At 35.8% G+C, this 26299-nt stretch overlaps 2 protein-coding genes across 2 annotated transcripts; one reads left to right on the top strand and one right to left on the bottom strand.

The window, feature by feature from the left end:
- Positions 1-16809: 16809 nt before the first annotated feature.
- On the bottom strand, positions 16810-18173 carry LOC145581186 (F-box/kelch-repeat protein At3g23880-like). The gene is made up of 2 exons (XM_081638241.1): positions 16975-18173; positions 16810-16870 (listed from the first exon to the last, which is right to left on the bottom strand). Exons 1-2 carry the CDS (start codon positions 18171-18173, stop codon positions 16810-16812), a joined length of 1260 nt encoding a protein of 419 aa, XP_081494367.1.
- A 6015-nt stretch (positions 18174-24188) lies between these two features.
- Positions 24189-25379, top strand: LOC145581187 (F-box protein CPR1-like). Its single transcript, XM_081638242.1, has one exon. The coding sequence runs from the start codon at positions 24189-24191 to the stop codon at positions 25377-25379; it is 1191 nt and encodes a 396-aa protein (XP_081494368.1).
- Positions 25380-26299: the final 920 nt, after the last annotated feature.

Genomic DNA, 26299 nt, shown 5'->3' on the forward strand with positions numbered 1-26299 from the left:
AATCAGAGTTTTTTTTGTGTGTATTTTCATTTAAGCACGAAATTGATCTTAATACGCTCCGTTTTTGTAATAATCGGAGTAACTTTTGTATACATCCGATGCACAATAATATTACTGTACATTGAGGTAACTTTTAGACTTTTTTGGGTAATTTTTATCAATAAAGCATAAATAACTTTTATTTATATCAGGGTAACTTATATACTTTTATTCATTGCAGCGTAACTTATGATCATTTTAAGGTAACTTTATAGCGGATGTATAATATTTTATTGTACATCCGATTTTTTTAAATGTCTGTGTTACTATTTTCTATCTTATGCAAACACTACTAGAAATAGGCTTATTTTCGACGGAAAAAATCCGTCGGAAGCATTTGGAAATCCGTCGGAAATAACATTTCCGACGGAATTCCGTCGGAATAGTCTGTCGTGAAACATTTTGTAGGAATTTCGACATTTTCCGAGGGATTTTCCGTCGGAAATAAATTTTCCGACGGAATAGGATCTGTCGGCCCATGGATTGACTTTAATTGAGAATCCGTCGCAATATTCCGACGGAACGAATTCCGTCGATATATACCTTTTCCGACGGAATATTCCGTCGTAAAGACTGTCATTTCCGACGGAATAATTCCGTCGTAAAAAGTGTAATTTTCGAGGGATTGTAATTCCGTCGGAAACTTACGACGCTTATTTCCGTCGCAATCTTCCGACGGATTTTTATTCCGTCGTAATGTTAATAGTTTCCGACGGATAATTTTTCCGTCGCAAAATACCTGCTTCCGACGGAATGTACCATCGAAAATTCCGTCGGAATTTGACATGCTAATTTGACATATTAATCGATTTTTTTTGGAATTACCACCATTCGAAACCTAAACCTCCTGCACCTAATTCAAGATAAAATTAAATATATATAAATAATTACGGAAATATATATATATATATATATATATATATATATATATATATATATATATATATATATATATATATATATATATATATATATATATATATATATATACATTGTGTGCAACCATAAAACATAATCTAAATTAAGTACATGTACATACTACATAAACAAATGCTAAGCTATAGTCGGGGTACCCTGCCCTGCATCGCCACTACCCGGGTCGTCCCTGGGGTCTCGACTTTGAGGTTGAATGGTGGAACATGTGTCGCTGGGAAAACGACGCATAAACTCATCCCACTTCTCCTGGTTTCTCCTATCTATTGCGGCCATTTAGGCCTGAAATCGAGCTTCCATTCGACTTCCAATTCACTCCGGATTTCACTGCGAAGAGCTTGCACCCTATGCTCCATCTGATCCTGCATCTGAGAAACAACGGAAGGCGTGTACTGCTGTGAAGACGTGGACACTCGACCCATCCAGTTGCCATAGTACAGCTCTGCACTTTGGCCAAGTCCCTTCACACGACCCTTATTGTTGCGACCACCCACCGTCTCCCAGTGCAACTCATTCGGACTCTTATGAATCCCTTGAGTGCTTGCTTCTTCAACCTTCTTGTGGTAGGCCTCCTACAAATTATACATATGAAAAGGAGCAACTTACTAAGTTTTAGGAACACTTTTCAACAAAATAGAACCAAGTAAGGCCTATATGACTTCTACTTTTCCCATTTTCTTCATTTATTACCAAATGAACTCATCCTTCCCCATAACATGTCAATAATAGGTAGTTCTAGGTGTATATGGCTTGAAATCACAAAAAAAAAACAAATTACTTAAGTTATAGGACGCATTTTCAACAAAATAGAACCAAGTATGGTTTATATGACTTCTACTTTTCCCATTTTCTTCATTTATCACCAAATGAACTCATCCTTCCCCATAAAATGTCAATAATAGGTAGTCTTAGGTGTATATGGCTTGAAATCACAAAAAAAAAAACATATACATAAGTTTTAGGAACAAATTTCATCCAAATTCAACCAAGTAAGGCCTATATGACTTCTACTTTTCCCATTTTCTTCATTTCTTACCAAATGAGCTCTTTATTTCTCATAACATGTCAATAATAGGTAGTTTTAGGTGTATATGGCTTGAAATCACAAACAAAAACAAATAACTTAAGTTTTAAGATCCATTTTCATCCAAATTCAAACAAGTATCGCCTATATGACTTCTACTTTTCCCATTTTCTTCGTTTCTTACCAAATGAGCTCTTTCTTTCTCATAACATGTCAATAATAGGTAGTTTTAGGTGTATATAGCTTGAAATCACAAAAAAAAAAAAAAAAAAAAAAAACAATAACTTAAGTTTTAGGAACAATTTTCATCCAAATTCAACCAAGTAAGGCCTATAAGACTTTTACTTTTCGCATTTTCTTCATTTCTTACCAAATGAGCTCTTTATTTATCATAACATGTCAATAATAGGTAGTTTTAGGTGTATATGGATCGAAATCACAAATAAAACAAATAACTTAAGTTTTAAGATCCATTTTCATCCAAATTCATCCAAGTATGGCCTATATGACTTCTACTTTTCCCATTTTCTTCATTTATCACCAAATGAACTCATCCTTCCCCATAACATGTCAATAATAGGTAGTTTTAGGTGTATATGGCTTGAAATCACAAAAAAAAACATATACTTAAGTTTTAGGAACAAATTTCATCCAAATTCAACCAAGTAAGGCCTATATGACTTCTACTTTTCCCATTTTCTTCATTTCTTACCAAATGAGCTCTTTATTTCTCATAACATGTCAATAATAGGTAGTTTTAGGTGTATATGGCTTGAAATCACAAAAAAAACAAATAACTTAAGTTTTAAGATCCATTTTCATCCAAATTCAACCAAGTATGGCCTATATGACTTCTACTTTCCCATTTTCTTCATTTCTTACCAAATGAGCTCTTTCTTTCTCATAACATGTCAATAATAGGTAGTTTTAGGTGTATATGGCTTGAAATCAAAAAAAAAAAAAAAACAATAACTTAAGTTTTAGGAACAATTTTCATCCAAATTCAACCAAGTAAGGCCTATAAGACTTTTACTTTTTCCATTTTCTTCATTTCTTACCAAATGAGCTCTTTATTTCTCATAAAATGTCAATAATAGGTAGTTTTAGGTGTATATGGCTTGAAATCACAAAAAAAAAACAAATAACTTAAGTTTTAAGATCCATTTTCATCCAAATTCAACCAAGTATGGCTTATATGACTTCTACTTTTCCCATTTTCTTCATTTCTTACCAAATGAGCTCTTTCTTTCTCATAACATGTCAATAATAGGTAGTTTTAGGTGTATATGGCTTGAAATCACAAACAAAAACAAATAACTTAAGTTTTAGGAACAATTTTCATCCAAATTCAACCAAATGAGGCCTATAAGACTTCTACTTTTCCCATTTTCTTCATTTCTTACCAAATGAGCTCTTTATTTCTCATAACATGTCAATAATAGGTAGTTTTAGGTGTATATGGCTCGAAATCACAAAAAAAACAAATAACTTAAGTTTTAAGATCCATTTTCATCCAAATTCATCCAAGTATGGCCTATATGACTTCTACTTTTCCCATTTTCTTCATTTCTTACCAAATGAACTCTTTCTTTCTCATAACATGTCAATAATAGGTACTTTTAGGTGTAAAATCACAAAAAAAAAACAAATTACTTAAGTTTTAAGATCCATTTTCAACAAAATGGAACCAAGTAAGGCCTATATGACTTCTACTTTTTCCATTTTCTTCATTTCTTACCAAATGAGCTCTTTCTTTCTCATAACATGTCAATAATAGGTAGTTTTAGGTGTATATGGCTTGAAATCACAAAAAAAAAACATATGCTTAAGTTTTAGGAACAATTCAACCAAGCAAGGCCTATATGACTTCTACTTTTCCCATTTTCTTCATTTCTTAGCAAACGAACTCTTTCTTTCCCATAACATGTCAATAATAGGTAGTTTTAGGTGTATATGGCTTGAAACCACAAAAAAAAACCATATACTTAAGTTTAAGGAACTATTTTCATGAACCTTCATCTAAATATGGCCTATATGACTTCTACTTTTCCCATTTTCTTCATTTCTTAGCAAACGACCTCTTTCTTTCCCATAACATGTCAATAATAGGTAGTTTTAGGTGTATATGGCTTGAAACCACAAAAAAAACCATATACTTAAGTTTTAGGAACTATTTTCATCCAAATTCATCCAAATATGCCCATATTGACCAAAGACTTTGCCCCATTTTCATGAAATCAATCAAATAAGTTTAGATTCTAAGTTATATTGAAGTTGTTACCGCAATTTGCTTCGCTTTGGTGTTGGCTGGCACTGTGCCTTTCCTAGGCACATCCTTGAAGTGGGTCTTCAGAAAAAGCTCAGGAGCTGTTGGTAACTGCCCTTGATTCTTCGCCGCCTTTGATTGTACATGCAGGAAATCATCATTAACATGTCACACCACCGATACATAGTAATACACAAATGTCTTCTATTTTACTTGCCTATTAAACAGACTTACCATCCTTTTTGCACGTTGTATAGCTGACATAGAACCCTGATAGTGGGTTGGTTCAACCACATTTTCCATGGAACCACCTCTTCTGTTCTTCCTGTTTTGGGCCGACCGCTTCTTATACGTCGGATCTGTGGCAACAATATCCATCATCTTCTTGTGGACTTCCTCATTGAGCCAGCCTGGCTTGGCGCCATTCATCTTGTGTGTGACTGTGTAGAACATGTCACGTAGGCGAGTTGCAAACTTCCTTTCAAAAGTTTGCTTCACATGCTCGTTCAACTGAGGTGCCCATGTGAATTGTTTCTGCGAATGATAAACTTTAAAAGTTATAAACTTAACTCCATCAATACACTTAATAAAACATGTATTAACTAAGTTAAAAAAAAGCATACGCTGAACAAGTTCCACCAGTGTTGTTTCGTTCCTTCATCAACCTCTCCGTAATTCCTCCAAGGGTCTCGATAGTATCCAGTTAGTGTACCGGAGACCACGCTCCTCACCTTGTTATCATCAAACCTACATTAATCGAGAAACAACAATGTTAGATGATCATCAACAAAAAGTAATATAGAATGCAGTACAAGTAATAAGTAGGTTAAGTTTTGGAAAATAGGTGTATATAAGTCCAATTCATTAAATGTACGTACGTACCAGAGCGTAGTAGGGTCTAATACCGGCAACTCTGAATGCTGCTGTGTCTGATTTTGTGGTTGGGTGCAGTCGGGCTCCTGAGTGGCACCCAAATCATCTGCCTCCGCTTCCTCCATTTCCTCGTCAATGTCGTCGATCACCATTTGAGCTTTCCCCTTCGCCTCCTTACCCCCCGCCATGACCACCTGAAATAGTTGTTAGTAACATGACATGATATTATAAATTACAAGTATAGTGCAATGTAACAAAATTTTATACAAAAAGTAATGATTCATTATACGACCAAGTCATATTTTGATTTTACAATAACAAGCAAATTTGAGGTAGGAGGTTAACATATTCTCCTATTCATTAATCTCATCACTACTATCACTACTGGAATCATCACTACTATCATCTAATAATACATCGATGTCATCATCCTAGTCACTATCACTAGAGTCGATGCTAGATTCATCATCTTCATCGCTTGAGATAACAAAGCCTTCGTAATCATCATCATCATCATCATCTAGGACATAGTCTGGAATGTCATTCGGTGGGCAAAGCGTTGCATGTACTTGTGGAGATGGTGCCTGCAAAAACTCTAAGTCCACCGGAGCATCAACCACTGACCTTGCTTGTGTTTTAAACACAGCCCACCATTGAACTTGATCCCGTTTCAGGCTAGGATATGATGCGTAGTAAACTTGAGTCACTTGGTAAGATAATACAAAGGGATCATACTTGGGGTATTTCTTAGTATGATTTACGTCGACAAGCTTATATTGTTCATGTATATTCATTCCCCTACCACAATCCATCCAACTACACTTAAACAAAATAGTCTTGTACTCTTTTTCGAGACCAGTGTAGACAAGTTCAATTATGTCGTCTAAAATGCCGAAGTACTCTCCACCATCCTCACTTGATACACACACACCATAATTCATTGTAGATTTGTGCTTGCTATGGGCATGTGTATGGAAATTAAATCCACCGAAAAAAATTTGCCTCCAAGTTCGAACACGCTTGAAAGGACGCATGCACAATGCTCGCAGGACATCCGAATTTGGTTTCTCTTCAACCACCTATCAACGTTTTGAATATAAACGTCACAATTCAAGAATTTAATAAGGGGTGGTGCAAGAATTAAAATGTCATAATTATGTCACTGTTAGACTGTTTATATCACCTTGTATTGAAACCAATCAGAGAATTCAGCTTCGCATTTCTCCATGACTTCTTCTCTACGCAGATAAGGTCGAGTACTAAGAATGTAGTCCTCAAACTTCCTACGAAGTCAAAGACACGAGGTAAATTAGCATTGTAATCATTTTAATTGTTCATAAATTTGAATACAATTCATTCCTAAACATATTATACCTTTCGTATTCACCAAGAATGCCGTTGTTTCGTAACACGAACAAATGGGCACACTCGAGTTCTTTTTCATCTAAAAACCGAGTTTAACCCTCATTTGACACACGACCGCTATCCTCCTTGAACAACTCTGGTATTTCAGCGTTGTCCTCTGTGGAGTCCACGTCGGCATTCACATTTTGACCGAGATCTCGTGTTTTTGTGTCAATTGACGCCTGAAAGTAATTAGAGCAGAAGTTTGCTATCTCTTCGGTGAGATAAGCATTGCATATGGAACCTTCAACTCAAGCCTTGTTCCCAATTTTTCGTTTTAAGTGATTGAGGAACCTGCAATTATAGTTATATAAATGTATAAACAAGTCATTACAATGAATAGGATGTCAAAACTCCAGATGTGAAAGGGTCTTTGATTTACCTTTTGAAGGGATACATCCATCTATATTGAACAGGACCACATAACTTGCCCTTATATGGCAAATGAATAGGTAAATGCTCCATGGAGTTAAAGAATGCAGGAGGGAAGACCTTCTCAAGCTTGCAAAGGATCTCAGCTATGTTTTTCTCCAATCGCTCCATGTCACTAACTGTGATTGTGTAGCAACACAAATCGCGGAAGAATTGGCTGATCTCTGTAATTGCATTCCAAATATGGCAAGGGAGCAATTCCCTCAAAGCAGTGGGCAACAACCTCTCCATGAACACGTGACAGTCATGGCTTTTCATTCCGTGTAGCTTACATGCTTGCAAATCTACGCATCTGCTCAAATTGGAGGCGTAACCATCAGGAAACCGCAGCTGTTTAACCCACTCACACAAAATTTTTCTCTGAGCCTTGTCAAGAGCGAATGGAGCCTTTGGCATGAACTCTTTTCCTCTATCATCCTCCTGAAGATGAAGCTGCGGCCGTTTACAATATTTGGCAATGTCATTTCGAGCTGATGGCGTGTCACATGTATGCCTTTTCACATCCATTATAGTGTGAATTAGCTGATCAAAGAAGTTCTTTTCAATGTGCATGACATCTAAGTTGTGACGAATGAGCAAATGCTTCCAATATGGAAGCTCCCACAGTGTGCTTTGCTTGAACCATCCCTTTTTGGCTTTTTTGAGGCGTTTAAGTGCCTCGGGTCCATCTGTAGCCTTCGGAAGGTCTTTCACACATTCCCACAGTTCCTCTCCTGACATGATGTGTGGAGGTGCACCTTTTTCAACTTTGTTTTTACAGAATGCAGTTCTACTGTTCCGAAAAGGGTGATCTGTCGAAAGGAATTGGCGGTGGCAATCAAACCAAGTAACTTTACCACCATGTTCGAGCCAAAATGCTTTGCTTTTCTCCATGCAATATGGACAAGCCTTCTTACCAGATGTGGTCCAACCAGACAACATACCATAAGCCGGGAAGTCACTAACGGTCCATAGGATGGCTGCTCGAAGATTGAAATTCTGTTTCCTCGAAATATCGTAGGTATTTGCGCCAACTTCCCATAATTGTTTCAACTCTTCGATCAACGGTTGCATGTACACATCCAAGTTTCCCTTAGGGTTTTTAGGACCAGGAACGAGCAACGAAAGGAACATGAATTGTCTTTTCATACACATTGAGGGAGGCAAGTTATAAGGGGTCAAAATGACAGGCCAACAAGAATATTGTCCCCCAAACTTACCATGAGGAGCAAAACCATCTGTACACAAGCCAAGTCGAACATTACGAGGCTCGGAGGCAAACTCTGGAAAGCAACTATCGAGGTGTTTCCAAGCTTCACTATCGCTAGGGTGTGCCATTGTGCCTTGAACGCATGGATTTTTCGAATGCCATGTCATTTCCTCCGAAATGTTCTTGGTTGCAAAGAGCCTTTGCAACCTGGGTGTGATCGGGAAATAAAATAGAACATTCAAAGGCACTAAGCTACCTTTAGAAGTCTTCTTGTATCGGTCGCTGCCACACACCCTACATGTAGATAGCTGAGCATCATCCTTCCAAAACAACATACATCCTTTCGGGCATGCATGAATCTTTTCATGAGGCAGTTCCAACCCCTTCACAATCTTCTTCACCTCATAGAATGTGTCGGTCATATGGTTGTTGTTAGGAATCGCTTCATTGACCAAAGAAGCAAACCCATCAACACATCTGTGAGGCAAATTATACTCGCACTTTAGACTAGTAATTCTAGCAGCCATCTCTAACACAGACAATGAACTCCTTTCGTATAATGGTTGTTCAGAAGCCTTCAACAAATCCAGAAAATGCTTAGCTTGTGCGTTAGGCTCCTCCTCTGATGAAACACTAGCCTATTCTGAATGCCCTTGATCTTGAGTATGACCAAAAGCATCGAAAACCATTTCACGATATTCATTGGACCGCTGTTCAAGAACTCCTGGAAACCCTTCCCCATGACACATCCAATCATAGTAATTAGGTACAAAACCCTTGCGATACAAATGAATTTTTAACCGTTTCCGCATCCCAAAGCCGTTTGTTCTTACATTTAAAACATGGACACCTAACTTCATTCGGGTTACTACTCTCGGGATGATCTTTGACGTACTGAATGAATTCATCAACCCCTTTCACGAACTCTGGATTAATAGAAAGCCCAACCTTCCTTTCATACATCCAGCTACGTTCTGTTCGTTTCATGATTACAACTTCTACACAACTCACGCATATGTATAATCACATTAGTCACAAAGCGTATTTAATATTCATTATCCATCAAAGTGTTATGGAAATGCAAATGAGATTTGAAATGATGTCCAAGGATCCTTATCACTCCAACCTAACCCATCCTTGTACGTTTAATCCCACTAGTGAATGTAAGCCAGGTTTTCAATTCTATGGAAAATCCGGCAACATTTCCCTACAGTTCTCCAAGTACACGATGTAGGCGATTAGATACACCTACATATGTACCCAGAGAACATTGTAGAGAAATGAGAAGCCAGGATATTCCCTAGAATCAATAACAAGGCATACATTCACCACCTAAGTGCGATTAAGCGTACAAGGACAGTCCCAACCGGGGACTATTCAAGACATACTCCTAATGTGTATGCCTTGAACGGGTATCTAGGCATATGATTATGCAAATGATTCATTTACAAAATATACAAAGTAAATGGCACATACATTATATTAAACAAATATATCATAATTAAATTAAAATAAACAAATATATTAAACAATTATTAATCATTACATTAAACATTATATAAAACAAATATATTTAACTAAATAAACTAACATACATTATATTAAACTAAACTAGCTAAACTAACATACATTATTATATTAAACTAAACCAAACTAAACTAACATATCATAATACAACACATTCATTTCAAATATTTCAACATATTTAAACATAAAATACAACAAACATGTATACACTACATTAAAAACAATAATAAACTAACATATATCTAAATACAATTAGTGACTAACATGCCATGTATAAACTAAACTAAGATTTTTAGGGTTTATAATATCACTAACCTCTAGAACTGCACTGTTTATTGACAATCAAACCAAAGTAAATCTACAAATCCTACAAATAATTAAAATTAAAAACTTATTATAATGTCAGTTTTTTTTCCAAAAAAAAAAAAAAAAAAAAAAAAGACTTACCGGCTGCAATACGGCGGCAGGATGGAGGTGGTGGTGGTTATGGTCGCAGCGACAAAGGAGGAACGGGGGAAGCTGTAGAAAAAGGTATGGTGGTTAGGGTTTAACTAGAAAAAAAAAATTGCAAAACTACTTAATTACCGAGCGGCGGCCTGGGAGTACAAGGGGACGGCGGTCTAACGGCCGGTGGTTGCGGTGAAATGCCGGTGGTGGCTGTTGACATGGTGGTGATGGTTAGGGTTTTACCGGAAAAAATGAAATTAAAACAAAATGCGCTTACCGATCGGTGGCCAAGGAATCACGGCGGTGTAAGGCCGGTGGTTGCGGCGGATCAGCGGTGGTTGCGCCGGTCTCTTTCTCTTTCTCCCTGTCTTTCGTTCTCTCTCTTCCCCCTTTTCTCTTTCTGTTTCATGAAAGTGCAGATCTAAAGGACCGTTGTTTTTTTTTATTATTTCCGACGGAATTAATTTCTATCGGAAATTAATACTTCCGACGGAATATTCCGTCGAAAACTATTTTCCGAGGGAATATTCCGTCAGGAGTATTAATTTCCGACAGAAATTAATCCGTCGGAAAATTTTCGAGGGATATTCCGTCGGAAAGTTCTTTTTACGACAGAATTTTCCAACGAATTAAATTTCCTCGGAAAATTCAAAATTTCCGACGGAAATACGTGTCCGTCGGAATGATTCCGTCGGAAATCGGCCTATTCTAGTAGTGAAATTAAGTCAACAGATCAATCCTTTTGGCAAACATTTACGGAGTACACAATGTTTGGAGCTATCCACAATTTCTGACAAGACACAAATTATAAATTCACTTCTATAAGTGTACGATTCCTTAAGGTAAGTTTATCGCTAGTATTGAGATGAGTCTTTAGACAAGTCTTGAGCAAGACTCTAGCAATAATCTCTACTAAGACTACATATAGTCTTGAGATAAACTTATCTTGAGACTATACAAAAGGACAAAAATAATTATGTTGTTCAATAGTGAGCTGCCAACTCACCATTTTAAAAATAATTTATAAATTAAATAAATATATAAATTAATTAATATTATTAATATTAATTGGATAAGTAAATCTGGAGTGAGTCTTACTCTTATCTATCTCATAAACAGCTACCCATCCACAATTTCTGACAAGACACAAATTCTAAATTCACTTCTATAAGTGTAGGATTCCTTGCTCTTATCTATCTCATAAACAGCTACCCATCCACAATTTCTGACATAAATTCACTTCTATAAGTGTACGATTCCTTACTCTTATCTATTTCATAAACAGCTACCCAAAATCCATAAAAACACCCTCCTTATCCATCAGTGTAAACATGGTAAACACCACGACTACTCTTATACGTCACTACAACCATCATCAAATAACACACATACACTGAACACACACACTAAAAATAACGCAATGACCAACCAGATTTAATTATCACAGAGATTCAATCACAAGATCTCATAACCAACACTTTCATGGAAAAAATACAAAGCAAAGCAAAGCAATGTGCCTAAAATTAATTATATCACTTAAAATAACCGAACATCACATGCATGCACAATAGTCAAACCAATAATCTAGTAGTAATCAATTTCCCCTACCCCTCTTTCTTTATCTAATTAGGAATTGAATTATTTCCCTAAAATTAGTACTCTGAAATTTCTTTTAATCCATCTAAAATTTGAATCAAATTACTGTAATTCGATGAATACTATGATTATTGAATAATTTGAATGAATATATACAGCAATTTGATTGACAAATTCGAATCAAATCACTTTAGGAGAAGACAAATTCGAAAGCTTACCTCGATAGTGCAGTGGTGGCGCAGCTATGCTTCGATGTGGCCGTGCAGAGGGGCGGTGGTTCAGCGGTGCGGCCGTGCAGAGGTAAACGTTGCAAAATCCACTAGTAGAACAACTGAGAGTAAAACTTGATTTATTTTATAGAATTTTTAGAATTAATATTAAATTAAATAAGGTAAAATATGAAAAATAGCGTAGGTTTAATTCGATCTCTTTCAAAAGCGCAACATCAGAATTTATTTTTACAGTACCCAAAACAGGAGCTTTCCAGGTAGCCGTAACCTTTTCTTGCCCTCCTTCAACGTTGCTAGCAGCCATGGACTGCTCATACTCCCAAATTAAGCCAACAGCCTTGCGAATGACCTCCTCACATCCCTTCCCTGCTTCTCAAAAACAAACCTATTACGCCTCAACCAGATTCCCCACGCCAAACCCCAAAATAAATCACCCCACTGCTTGTTCAATTCTTGAGTAAGTGTTTAAGAGACGAACAGCTCTCACTCACGCAAGAGCCCTCATAAAGAGCAGAATCAAGGCGTAGAGGGGAAATGTACCATACCTGTCTTGCTTCAGGGCACCTCGCAATACAATGTAACGCAGACTCCTCATAATCCCCACACATTGGACAAATGCCACCCATAATCAGACCCCTATGCTTTCAGTTTGCCTCCACGCAAAGTGCTTTAATTTCGGTGTCCTAGCATTCCATATTAGTTTCCAATCAAAACAAATCGTCTCCTTCAAGAACGTGGCAAACCATATTGCGCTCTTGATCAGCTAGGAGTAAATGGTAGGCACTTTTCACCCATTTTTAGAGTAATGCCAGCACCATTCATCCACCCCACCAAACACCGGAATCACCAAAGACCTGATGCACTCAGCCTGTCTTTGCGAGAACAAGCTTGATAACACATCATAATCCCACAATTTGTCCACCCATAGCTCTTTCACAAAAGTCGGAGCAGTACAACTCTCCTCATTTCTTGATTCAATTTTGAAACCCGGCAGACTTGGTAACCATGGGTCAGACCAAATATTAATGGACGAACCATCACCAATGATCTTGCGCCAGCACTAAGGATAGAACGTCAAGTGAAACTCATATTAGGGAAAGCCTTAGCTTTCAAGAAAGGCGTCGAATGAAAATATTTGCTCTTTAGCACTATTGAGGATATATTTTGGTAGGATATATTTTTGGGAATATTCTCGTTATTATCTTTTATATTGTTTCCTAATTGCTAGAAACCTAATTAAGGTAACTCTAGGAATTAGCATTGTATATATATGTTTTGCCCCGATTAATGAAAGGTTAAGCCGTGAGTTTATACAATTCTACATGGTATCGGAGCTTTGATTTTTTTTTTTTTTCTGTAAACAACAACAATGGCCGTCGGGGATGACACACCTCCTCCGCCACCTACAAAAATTGAATCAAACTCTCCTTTCTACCTTGGACCGCAAGATCGGCCCGGGGATTTCATTACCTCACAACGTTTCAAATTAGATAATTTCCATGATTGATCTCATGCCGTGCGAATTGCTTTATGTTCTCGCCGGAAGTTTGGTTTTCTTGATGGTAGTATCACTTCCTTTGAACCGCCGTGTACGAAGGATGATTGGGTTACAATTCATTATATGTTAGTTTCTTGGCTCATGAACACAATCGATCCCGAGGTAAAATCTATGCTTTCACATTATGATGATGCTAAGAAATTGTGGGATGATTTACATGAGCGTTTTTGTCTTGTTAATGGCCCTAGAATTCAACAAATTAAATCTGATATTATTAATAGATGTGAGCAATCGAAAAATATGACGGTTGCGGTTTATTATAGTAAATTATCAGTTTTGTGGGATGAACTTGATCGACTAGAACCTCTAATTTCTTGTAAATGTGGGAAGTGTTCTTGTAATGTTGGGAGGCAACACGCAGAGAGGCGTGATGGGGATCGTCTTCAACAATTTTTGCTTGGTTTATACTCTGAGTATTATGCTTCTTTGCGTTCCACGTTGCTCTCCCAAGATCCCCTGCCTACTTTGAACAGAGCATACCAGCAGGTTTCACAGGATGAGAAAGTCAGGGGTATTTCGGCTGCGGAGGATTCTGCTGGCAGCCCTGCGACTGTGCAGCGGCCACATTCCAGCCACGCCAAGGACGGTGCAGGGACAACAGCTCACGATCCCTTGGGACGGGGTTTTCGGGAAAAAATTCCCAATGTTCGTTATCGTGATTTTGTGACTCACTCGGTTTTTGCTAACAATCCGTCTCCCTCCACCCCGTCCTCCAATACTCCTTCAGGTACTCCCTATCCTTTAGCACATTATATAAATTGTGACAAGTTTTCTGTGAATTATTGTAAGTTTTTGGCAGCTATTGTTGGTGGTCATGATCCGAAATATTTTAGAGAGGCCATGAAACATGAAGGTTGGAGAAAGTCTATGCAGGAAGAAATTAGAGCCTTAGAAGATAATGGCACTTGGACCTTAGAGCACCTTCCTCCTGGCAAACGTGCTCTAGGGAGTCAATAGGTGTATAAAACAAAATATTTGTCTAATGGTGATATTGAACGACTTAAATCTCGTTTGGTTGTTTTTGATAATCATCAGCAGGAAGGCATAGATTATGGTGAAACGTTTGCTCCAGTTGCAAAGATGACAACGGTTCGGGCTTTTCCTGCAATTGCAGCATCAAAGAACTGGGAACTTCATCAAATGGATGTGCATAATGCATTCTTGCACGGTGATCTTGCTGAGGAGGTATACATGAAATTACCTCCCGGGTTTGAAGGTGCAGATCCTTCATTAGTGTGTCGCTTGAGGAAGTCCTTGTATGGGTTGAAACAAGCACCGAGGTGTTGGTTTGCAAAGCTAACTACGGCTTTGAAAGGGTACGGCTTCATTCAATCTTACTCTGATTATTCTCTTTTCACATATACTAAAGGCACAGTTCAGATTAATGTCTTAGTATATGTTGATGATCTTATTATTTCTGGTAATCATTCCGCTACACTTGTTGGTTTCAAGGCTTATCTCAGTGATTGTTTCAAGATGAAGGATCTAGGTCCTTTGAAATATTTTTCGGGCATAGAAGTTGCTCGTAGTGCTTCAGGTTTATTTTTATGTCAACGAAAATATACGTTGGATATTATTTCTGAAGCAGGTCTATTAGGGGCAAAGCCGAGTGGTTTTCCCATGGAGCAAAACCACAAGCTCGGTCGTGCCACAGGTGAGCTTCTTGCGGATCTGGAAGTGTATCGTAGGCTTGTTGGCCGTTTGATTTACCTTGGGGTAACTAGACCGGATTTAGCATACTCCGTTCATATTTTGTCGCAGTTTATGCAAGAGCCGCGCATTGAGCATTGGGAAGCAGCTCTTCGTGTCGTTCGTTATTTGAAGGGTACCCCGGGTCAGGGTATCTTGTTGAGTGCTACGAGTGATCTCACCTTGGAAGGTTGGTGTGATTTGGATTGGGCGGCTTGTCCACTAACTTGTCGTTCAGTCACAGGTTGGTTGGTGTTTTTGGGGCATTCGCCTATCTTTTGGAAGACTAAGAAGCAACCAACTGTGGCGACATCTTCTTTAGATGCCGAGTATAGAGCTATGTCTGCAGCCACTTGTGAGCTCAAGTGGCTTAAGGGTTTGTTGTTGAGTTTGGGTGTGCAACACCCTAAGGCAATCAAGTTATTTTGTGACAGTCAGTCTGCTTTGCACATCGCAAAGAATCCGGTTTTTCATGAAAGGACCAAACATATTGAAGTGGATTGTCACTTTGTTCGAGATGCGACTGTTGAAGGCTTGATTTCTCCTTCTTATGTTCCTACAACTTCTCAATTGGCCGACATTTTCACAAAGGCTCTTGGGAAGTCACAGTTTGATCATCTTTTGTCCAAGTTGGGCACTTATGATCCTAGTGCTCCAACTTGAGGGGGGGTATTGAGGATATATTTTGGTAGGATATATTTTTGGGAATATTCTCGTTATTATCTTTTATATTGTTTCCTAATTGCTAGAAACCTAATTAAGGTAACTCTAGGAATTAGCATTGTATATATATGTTTTGCCCCGATTAATAAAAGGTTAAGCCGTGAGTTTATACAATTCTACAAGCACCCTTGTCATCAATGAATTTTCATTTGTCAGAATCTGCCAAGCCTGTTTAGCTAGTAAAGCTTTAAATAAAGAACCTCACATTTCTGAACCCGAGCCCACCATTTTTCTTCGGACCATATAGTTTTTCCCATGCCAACCAACAAGCTTTTTTCTCCTCACCTTTTTGCCCCCCAAAAAAGTGGGAGTGCAGTATATATTTTATTAACCCATAAACCGTTCTATATATTATTAACCCATAAAACGCCTCCAACAAAAATATGTTCCATATTGTTATAGAGAACGGCAGTGTTTATTAACCATTTTGTATTTTGTCCCTTAATCTAGTTTTTGTAGTAGTGTATGTTTTTTATGTATTGGTAAATAATACTCTACTTAGTTAAAGCATATATATAATACAAAAGTTGTTGTGATTATTACGAAACAAAATGAATACTTTTCTTATATTCATAACAAAAAAAAACTACATCAGCTATCCAAAATTTAATTTTGTATAGAATGTCTAAATGCATCAATTGAACATTTTTTTTTCTAAAGAAAATCAAATGAACACAGAAATCCGACATCTGAATTAAAAAGTCAGGTCATTTATAAAAGACTAGCCGTGAAAAACCAGGGGGGTGGGGGATAATTATAAACGACTCCGTACATCATTAAAAAAAAAAAAAGTTCGTTCCTAAAATTAAAATCAATTCCTGCAAATTTAGCAAGGGCATAAATCACTTGTGTTGTACGTCTTCCATCCTTCGAAGTTAGCTAGCTTGATTCCACGTGATATACTAAGGGTTGCAGCTCCCTACAGTCAGATATCTGCTCCCTGCAATAAGATATTACACTTGTTAGTCCTATTCAAATACTGCATTCATGTCATAAATTCTAATGAAAGTGGAAAATTTTGTAAAGTGCATGCATAAACCTTACCAATGATCTTCCAAAGTTGGCCAGGCCACAACTGTTTTGTCGTGGGAAGGATATGATGTCAAAATCTGACCGTCGGTTCCCTTGTGCAACACCAAGCTCTCTGCATAATCATCTAAGATTACCTCACTTTTATAGGGTGATCTCAAAATTTGTACTTGCTGGGTAGAAAATTTGTAAGAAAACACTTTCTTGGTGTCCTGAAAAATAAATGTATCACTGTCCCGTTCATTATAGAAAATCCTTGAATGTATATATTGTAAATCGCAAATTGCATCTAATGCCTCATGAGTGGTATCTCTTGAAAGCCATGGCCTCCACGACGGCATCTTTCTTCTATCCTTGTCCATAACCCATACACAAAAACATTTAGAAGACACGCTCAAAATAGCTAATTTCTCACAAAGAAGGAAAATAAACCTAGTGACTTCTCCTTGCATGACCTCCACCGGCAACTCTTCGAAGATAAAATCCTCCAAATTAAAATCAAAGGAGACAAGATTAGTCTTCGTAATCCAGTACCAAGCCCCTTGATAGAATACACGATCGGTTAGAGATGGTGGGAAGAGGACATCATTCCTCTTTATTACAGAACTCCACCTATGACCTCGAGATGAATAAATAGCAATTGAAACATAACTTCCACCAAGAAGAGAACTCCCTGGATGACATTTAAAGGCAGCCACCTTAAAATTATTGTCACCATCAGAAGAAGGATATCCCAGCATATATGTCAATCGATGCCGTGGCTCGGAATTCAAAGGACACGAGGGGAGTAACAAGGACTTTTGAATAGAAGGGTTCCATACTCTCAAAATACTCTTGTCCCCAAACAACTTCTGAGACATTAACATTAAACCATTACATGTTCCATAAAATTCATATGTCCCATACATTTTACAAAGATGATTAATTATCTCAAATGTATCGACGTTTCGAAGAGTTACTATACATTGATCGCTGGTCCAACCATTGTTTTCCGAATGAATGTAGATTAGATGAGGGCTTTTACGAATATTCGGATTTAGCCTAAAATCTTGGGAATCGACTAAAGAGCACCACAGCTTACAAACACACCTTATTTGTAGTTGGGTTTTCACCGGTAGCCTTGCCAATATCTCGTCCCTTAGTAATTCTATTGGTATGTCAATTTCTTCGGCAATTAATTGGTCGTCCGACATCCTCATCTTCTTGCACTCCATGTTAAACTTCCTACAAAAATAAATTGCTAAGCTTTTGTAGATTTGTAATTGTATTGTATTTATGAAGTATAATAAACTTTAATATACATAACTGGAAAGACTCCTAAATTAAAGGCACTTAAATATTCACACATGCCGCCTAACAAGCGTATATATAGAATACATAGACCAGTATGGTTAGGAATTTAGGATACTTTACATAAATACTCTGCTATAATGCTAGATTAATCCTTACGTGTATGTTTTATCTTTTTTCATCTCATATTTATATAATATCCTTACTATCAAAATAATATTTTATTAGATATACTCTTATTATTTTTTGAGAAAAGATATACTCTTATTATTGTTTAAAAATAAAAAAAAGATATACTTTTATTATTTTTTAAAATTTTGCAAAATTGCAACCCCAATATCACGTAGGTAACAATTATGCAATTCAATTTTGGATAAATTTGTTTAGAAAATTTGAGATATTTGGGTAAGAATAAAAATGCTATAGATATTTAGTTAAAAATAAAAATTCTATTAGAGTAAAACTCTTTTTTTTTTTTTTTTTTTTTTTTTTTTTTGAGAAAGTATTAGAGTAAAACTCTTGATTATTCAATTATGTCGCGAAGAGTACAAAAATCACACATCTTTATTCCGGATCAAACAGGATTGCGGAAAAAAAATTTGCGACCTCTATATCTTCTACACCTCGTTACCCATTGATTATCAAAAAAATTTGAAAGATCTGTGTTTTAGGTCATCATAATACATGCTACTATTGCTATTTCCGTCCTCAAAACTAACAAACAACTTCATTTTACATAAATTAAAATTATCGAACCCTAAGGACAAAAGTTGTATACGAATTATGGAAGCAGATTTGAAAACCCAATAAAAATCCGATCTTTGGACGACTTGTTGGTCAGAATTTTGGTCTGAATTCCGACTTGATTATACAAGATTTTGGGGTTTTAATTAAGATCATGAATGAAAAATAATGATGAATATTAGATTTTCTAAATTTTAATTATAATTTAATTTTTGGAATTGATTTTAAAAATAAAAATAGATTTTCAAATACTATAATTATGTATTCTTTAAAAAAAATACATGTATTTACAATTATACATACATTATAGTGCATTTTGGCTAGTATATCTTTGTTATTTTCTATGAATCATATGATCAAAGATAATCAAGAGACAATTAGTGCAAAGTACAAACATTTAAATTTATCAGCATTTTCTTCCTATATTTACGTGTTATATATATAGAATCTATTAATAACTTGATTTAAAATAATTTGTTTGCACCAATCACAGGTTGACACGTGTTATGTAACCTATTATTAGAGGTTAATTACTTTTGTTGACTGGTTTGGGATCGAAAAATGAAAATCCTGTCCAAGAACAGCAAAGGCTTTGCTCGTTCCAAGAACGAAATCAAGTACTTAAGAACACCTTCGATGTACTCCTTGTACTGTTGAGTAGCCTTGTATTTTGCAGGAATCAAATCAATCGAAGGAAATATTTGGGGTTTGTAACTCAGCTAGCATCGTCTCGCAATGCTCTTCATCACGGACAACCTTGGAAGACAGCTCGGGGTTTCGTCGGTTAGACTCTCGTATCGTTTTTAGCATCTTATTGCTCTCCATGTAAAACGTATTCTCTACAAATTAGAGAAGGAATAAAGTGGTTAATGTTTGTGTTTCAAAAAAAAAAAAAAGTGGTTAATGTTTGTAAATTGCAATTAAATTAATGTATATTTATAATACACTGAATACATTACTATACATAACTAGGAAGACTCCTAAACCTACCATATATTCACACGCCTAACAAGCGTGTATAACAAGCATAAAACAGGAAGGTTAGGATACTTTACATAAATACTCCGTTTATTTTAATGCTATTTTAATCCTTATTTTATTTTATTTTTATCTCTTTTCATCTTATAATTATTTTAGTTTTTTTTTTCTCTCTCTCTCACTTCATATGTAAAAGTAATAATAAGAAACCTTTTATGCATTATTACGGGTCTATAAACACACGGTACAATGCCTTATTTTAGTTAATTATACACAGTAATTATATCTTAAAAAACAATAAGTTCCGTATAAGGTGTACTTACGTTAATTTAATGTAAGACGGTAAATTTGAGGATAACTTTAACACTTTTTTATGGTAACTTTAATCTATTTATTAAGTGCAACTTTAAATTGTGATAAGTTTGATTGTATTTTAGGGCCTGTTCACTTCAGCTTAATTTCAGTTCAGTTCAGTTCAGCTCCAATCAGTTCAGTTCAGTTCAGTTCAGCTCAGCTCTAATCAGTTCAGTTCAGCTCCTAATTTCCTTCTCTCATAAAATATTCATTTCAACTCTATTCAGTTCAGTTCAGTTCAGTTCAGTTCAGCTCCAATCAGTTCAGTTCAGTTCAGTTCAGTTCAGCTCCAATCAGTTCAGTTCAGTTCAGTTCAGCTCAGTTCAGTAAATGTGAACAGGCCCTTAATGTGTATTAAAAATAATGGATACATGCTATGCTATGAAGACTAATAGGATTAATTAATCTAATGCATTACACAAATTTTTGTATGCGGCCTGCTGTACCATGCGGTAGGGGTTACCCGAGTTTCTCGGTCCGGGGTTACTCGAGTTTCTCGATTAGGGGTTACTCGAGTTTCTCGGTCAGGGGTTACTCGAGTTGCCGGGGTTACTCGAGTTTCTCGGTCAAGGAAAACTTGAGTTTCTCGGTCAGGGGTTACTCGAGTTGCCAGGGTTACTCGAGTTTCTCGGTTGGGGGTTACTCGAGTTTCTCGGCCAGGGGTTATTCGAGTTTCTCGGTCAGGGGTTACTCGAGTTACTCGGTTAGGGGTTACTTGAGTTACTCCTGACCGAGTAACCCCTCAAGTAACCCCTGGCCGAGTAACCCCTCGAGTAATCCATGACCGAACCCCTCGAGTAACCCCCGACCGAGTAACCCTTCAAGTAGCTCCTGACTGAGTAACCCCTCAAGTAACCTCTAACTGAACCCTCAAGTAACCCTGAGGCCCTGACCGAGTAACCCCTAACCAAACTCCTTAAGTAACCCCTGACTGAATTACTTGAGTAACCCTTGACCGAACTCCTTAAATAACCCCTGACCGAGTAACTCGAGTAACCCCTGATCGAGTAACTCGAGTAACCCATGACCGAGTAACCCTTAACCGAGTAACTCGAGTAACCCATGACCGAGTAACCCCTCGAGTAACCCTTGACCGAGTGAACCCCTCGAGTAACCCCTGTCCGAGCCCCTCAAGTAACCCCTGACCGAGTAACTCGAGTAACCCCTGACAAAAAAAACTCGGGTAACCCCTCACAAAAAAACTCGAGTAACCCCTGACAAAAAAACTCGGGTAACCCCTAACAAAAAAACTCGAGTAACCCCTGCCGCATGGTGTGGCCTGCTGCACCAAAAAGTTGCTGATTTTATTATATATAAAGTATCCTTACTATCATATCAAAATAATATTTTTTTAAAAAAGATATTATATAATCTAATGTATGTGATTTATTTTAGACTTTCCTTCACAACTTTTAGAGAATATGAGCTCTCTAATGCTCTGAAATTTGCTGTTTCAAAAAAAAAAAAAAAAAAAAAAAAAAAAAAAAAAAAAACTCTGAAATTTGCAAAGATTATTCATAGACTATGAAATTAGCAAAATTTTTTTTATTTATTTTTATTTTTATTTTTTTATTATTTTTTTTTTTCTGATGCTTTAATCTTTTAAGCTCACTAAGATTTGGTTTTTGATAAAGTTTTGGAAACTTTTGTCAATTGGCGACTACTCGTATTTGTTTTCTAAACACACTAAAAAACTTCATAAATAATTAATCCGATTATTCTCAGTACTACACCTTAATTGATGAGAGCACAAAATCACTAACACCACCTTCGATGTTAAAGTAGAAAATGATGAAACACCCTAGAGCGTTTGTATAGGTATTTGCCAAAAGTTTCCAATTGATTGATCAAACATGTGCCATTGAAATAACACCTCGTAAAAATTTTATATAAAATTTGTTTGGTCTACCTTTCTTTTATCATTTTATTTAAATAACAAACTTTCATACTATGTAATTTTTATTTTATTATCTACCCGTTATAATAATACATAGTACTTCCTCTATTTTAATTTAATTGCATCATCACATCACCACTTTTTACGAGATAGATAGAGAAAATTTATTCGTTAAAAAAAGGAAGTGATGCAACTAATTTATATCTTCCTTTTGTAGGCTAGTGATGCAACTAAATAAACTAATGGAGGTAGTATAATTTTCCTCGTCTTCGAATGTCTAAATGCATCTAATGAACAAAGTTTTTTTTTTCTCTCTCATATCATATGTTAAAGTAATTTTATAATAAGAAACCTTTTATGTATTGTTATGTGCCTATAAACACACGATAAAATCCTCCTATTTTAGTTAATTATATTATTGATTATTAAATTAAGTAACTATATGCAAGCTATCACCTTTACTAAAGTGTTTCTGTAAGTTTCCTAAAAAAAAAAAAAGGGGGGGGGGGGGGTGGGAGTAAGTAGAAACGGGAGAGGATGTAGGCCATTGTTAAAGTTACTATAAAACAAAAATATATTCCCTTCTTGTTTTAATAAGTGTTACGAAGTACATTTTAACCGGCACATAGTTTTAGGCAATTTAATTAACTTAAATAAAATAAGATATAAATGGAGAAGTTGGAGTATTAAAAAATTGTAAAGAAAAAATAATAGGGTTAATAGTTTATTGAAAATTAACGAATGTAAGAGGAAAGAAAACAAAAAATATAGTAGTGGGTTTGGGTAGAATTTGTTATATACACGCGGGTGTACCGTACACCCAACTAACCTAAGTAAGATATAAATAATGTGTAATTAAATCTTGATCTTGCAATTTTCTTGAATAACTCTTTTGCATAGTCTTGAATTTTACTCTATTTTATATGATTTCAGTTTTTTAATCCTTTTTTTTTATTCCTTGCTTTTAATAGAGTTCTAAAAATATTAAACAAAGCACTAATAAAAAAATATATAAAAAGTAATAAAATATAAAAATAACTAGATTAATTAAGCCCCGTGCGTATTTTTAAAAATTTTTATAACGCATTATAATGTTAATTCAAAATCTACCAAAAAATAATCCTCATATTTTTAAATGAAAATTAAAAAGTTTGAATCTTAATTTATACTCAAAACTAAGCCCCGAATCTGAATTAGACCAAAGGGGTGAATCAAGTGGAATACCAAAAAAAAATATATATAGAATAATACTTTATACAATAAAAGATATGAAAAATATGTGATTTTTTTTTTTTTTTTTTTTTGTAAGTGAATCACAATTATATGATTTGGTGAATATTTTTTTTAAGGAAGTGAATCAAAATTATATAAAGAAATGAATTTTTTTCTAGAAAGAGAATAAAAAAAAAAAGAAAAAAAATTTGGAGGGAAAAACAACAGCACCACTGCACCAGGAAGTGACACGTCTCATTCCCGGTGTCTGTTTTAGTATTATGTTATTGATTGATATGATACTGATTAAATATGAAAACAGATTAATTATCGTTGTTTACTATTTTTTATACCAATTTGTCACCTAATATAAACTTTTATACCAATTTGTCACATTTTGCTAATTTTAATACCAATGTATCGCCGATTATAATTTTTATACCAATATATGTCGCAAGGCTGCAAGGTGTTATACCAATATACTGTAGCTAATTGGCCCTTTGCTTTGGGCAATAAACCAAACTTTGGGTCAATTAGTATATAGACTCAAATAGTCAAATGAATAAATGATGCTGGCCCCCCAAAAAAAAACGTATAAAAAAAATTTCCCCCTTTTATACCAAGTACTCCAATAGTCAACTGAATAGAAGATGCTTTAAATTGTAATCCCAACAAAAAACGTATAAACAAATTTCGCCCTTTTATACCAAAGAGTACCAACTCTGCAACTAAAAATCATCTCTTTTGCTTAATTATGAGTTCAATTGCCGATATTAGTAGTATAGAGAGGGAACTCTCACGGGTCGACAGATTGCCGGAGGACATCTACTTGCCGCCGGAATTATTGTTGGAGATCTTGTTATGGCTACCTTCAAAAACCCTTTTAAAATTCAGGTCTGTTTGTAAGACTTGGTGTTCTTTCCTTGATTCCTCCAATTTCATTCCTTTGCATCTTAATTGTTACAATTACAATTATTCCAAAAAAAGTACTGATCATCTGATAGCAATTGAAAGATTTGTGGGCGTTGGATGTTTTATCACAATTCGTAGTAGTGACACATTGAATAAGGTTGCAGATCTTGTTGAATTGCCTGAACCATATTCAATTTCTGGAAACTGTAATGGGTTGATTTTGTTGAAATATGGTACAAATGCGGTTCGATTGTGGAACCCTTCTATAAGAAAATCATTGTTTCTTCCAGATTGTCCTATTAAGGGTCGTTGGAGTAGAATTCGTCGTTGTTGTGTAACTTATACTTTAGGATTTTCCCCTTCTAGTAATGATTATAAGGTGCTTGCCGTTAAGACTAATATTCGTAGTTTTAGAGATGATAAGGCCTATATTGCTGTGTACTCACTCGCTGATCACCTTTGGAGAGTTAAACCGAATCCGGTGAGTGAGTCGAAGTGGGCTATATCGGGGTTAAGGCGTGATGGAGGGGTAGTTTGTTGTGGAGGGGTTGTATATTGGGTTGATAATGATTTGCACAGAAAACCCGGAGCTAATAGGAAACTCTACTTGTATGACTTTGATGTCGAAGAGTTTAGTGTTATGCAACTGCCTGATTCTGTGAAAGAACGCACTGATAGGCTTATTTTTGCCCATGGCGAGTCCTTAGCAGTTTTATCGATGTCCTCTGAAAGTATCTGCATATGGGTTTTGAAAAAGGATGGCCGAGAGAATCCATGGAGGCTATGGTTTTCAGGAGAGCCGAATTTTGATGCTTCCAAGTTGTTTGAATGTTCAAATGTTGTCTATGGTCAAAATAGCAACACTTTTTTGTTGAACAACAATCTCGCTACGATGTCTTATGACATTGCAAGCAACCAAATACGAACTCTGAAAAAAAAAGATATGATGAGTTTCCGGATTTCTTTCCAGACTTATGTAGAAAGCTTGGTTTTGCACAAAGGTTTTGATGAGACTATCACATCATTCCTATGAAATTGATGAAGGGTTGATAATGGCTGATTCTGGAAGGTCACAGGTAATAGTGCTCTTAATCATGTTATTTTTCCCACTTACATCTTCTAAAATATGTGAAATACACATTATGATATATTAATTGTCTTTTGTCATGCTTTAAAATGCATTGTTCAGGAAGACTTGCTTTTGTTGTTCTATATAGATATTTCTTGAACTTGCCCTTATATAGGATCATATAACCGATTATCACATTTACCTGATGATGGTGTAGTTAATGTGTAAACTAAATAAAGAAAAAAGGTTAATAAAGTGGAAATTTCTTCTACCATACTATTAACCATCAGTGAATGAAGTTGCATTCCCTTTACCTTTAAACACGAAACAATTTCTAATCCATCACTAAAGTTGAACAATGAATAATTACTCCCCTCAATAATGTGGTCTATCTTATATGCCCTTCCAAAATCTACTCATCCTCACAAAGTAAGTAGTTAAGGTAATTTTGTCAATGAAAAAAAAAAAATCGGAATCACTTAAATAAGGAAATTATTTGGAATAGGATTATTTTTGTAAGAAACTACCTTATAAAGTTGAGATTTTGTGATAATTAACTAATAAAAACATGTTGTAGTTAACTGCCTTATTAAACCCAAAATATTGTAAGTTGCTACCTTTGCCGGATATCCCTTGTTGACCTTCTTTTTCGGCATTGAGCTACCTACGTGACCTAAAATTACTTTCTTTTCTTTTTTTTTTTGGTTTTTTTTTTAGTGTTGGCAGGGGTAATGATGTGACATAGGGTAAAATGGTAATTAGTTTTGTCATCATTTGTGTCAATCCATGTCTTGAAAATAAGGTTGGTGACTTGGTGTTAGCATTCTCAATGTAAATATGATCCAAATTAGTAGAATTGAACGTGGGAGGTTTGTGCTGGAAAA

This window comes from Chenopodium album, chromosome 15 (assembly GCF_948465745.1).
Source record: "Chenopodium album chromosome 15, dcCheAlbu1.1, whole genome shotgun sequence".
NCBI lineage: Eukaryota > Viridiplantae > Streptophyta > Magnoliopsida > Caryophyllales > Amaranthaceae > Chenopodium > Chenopodium album.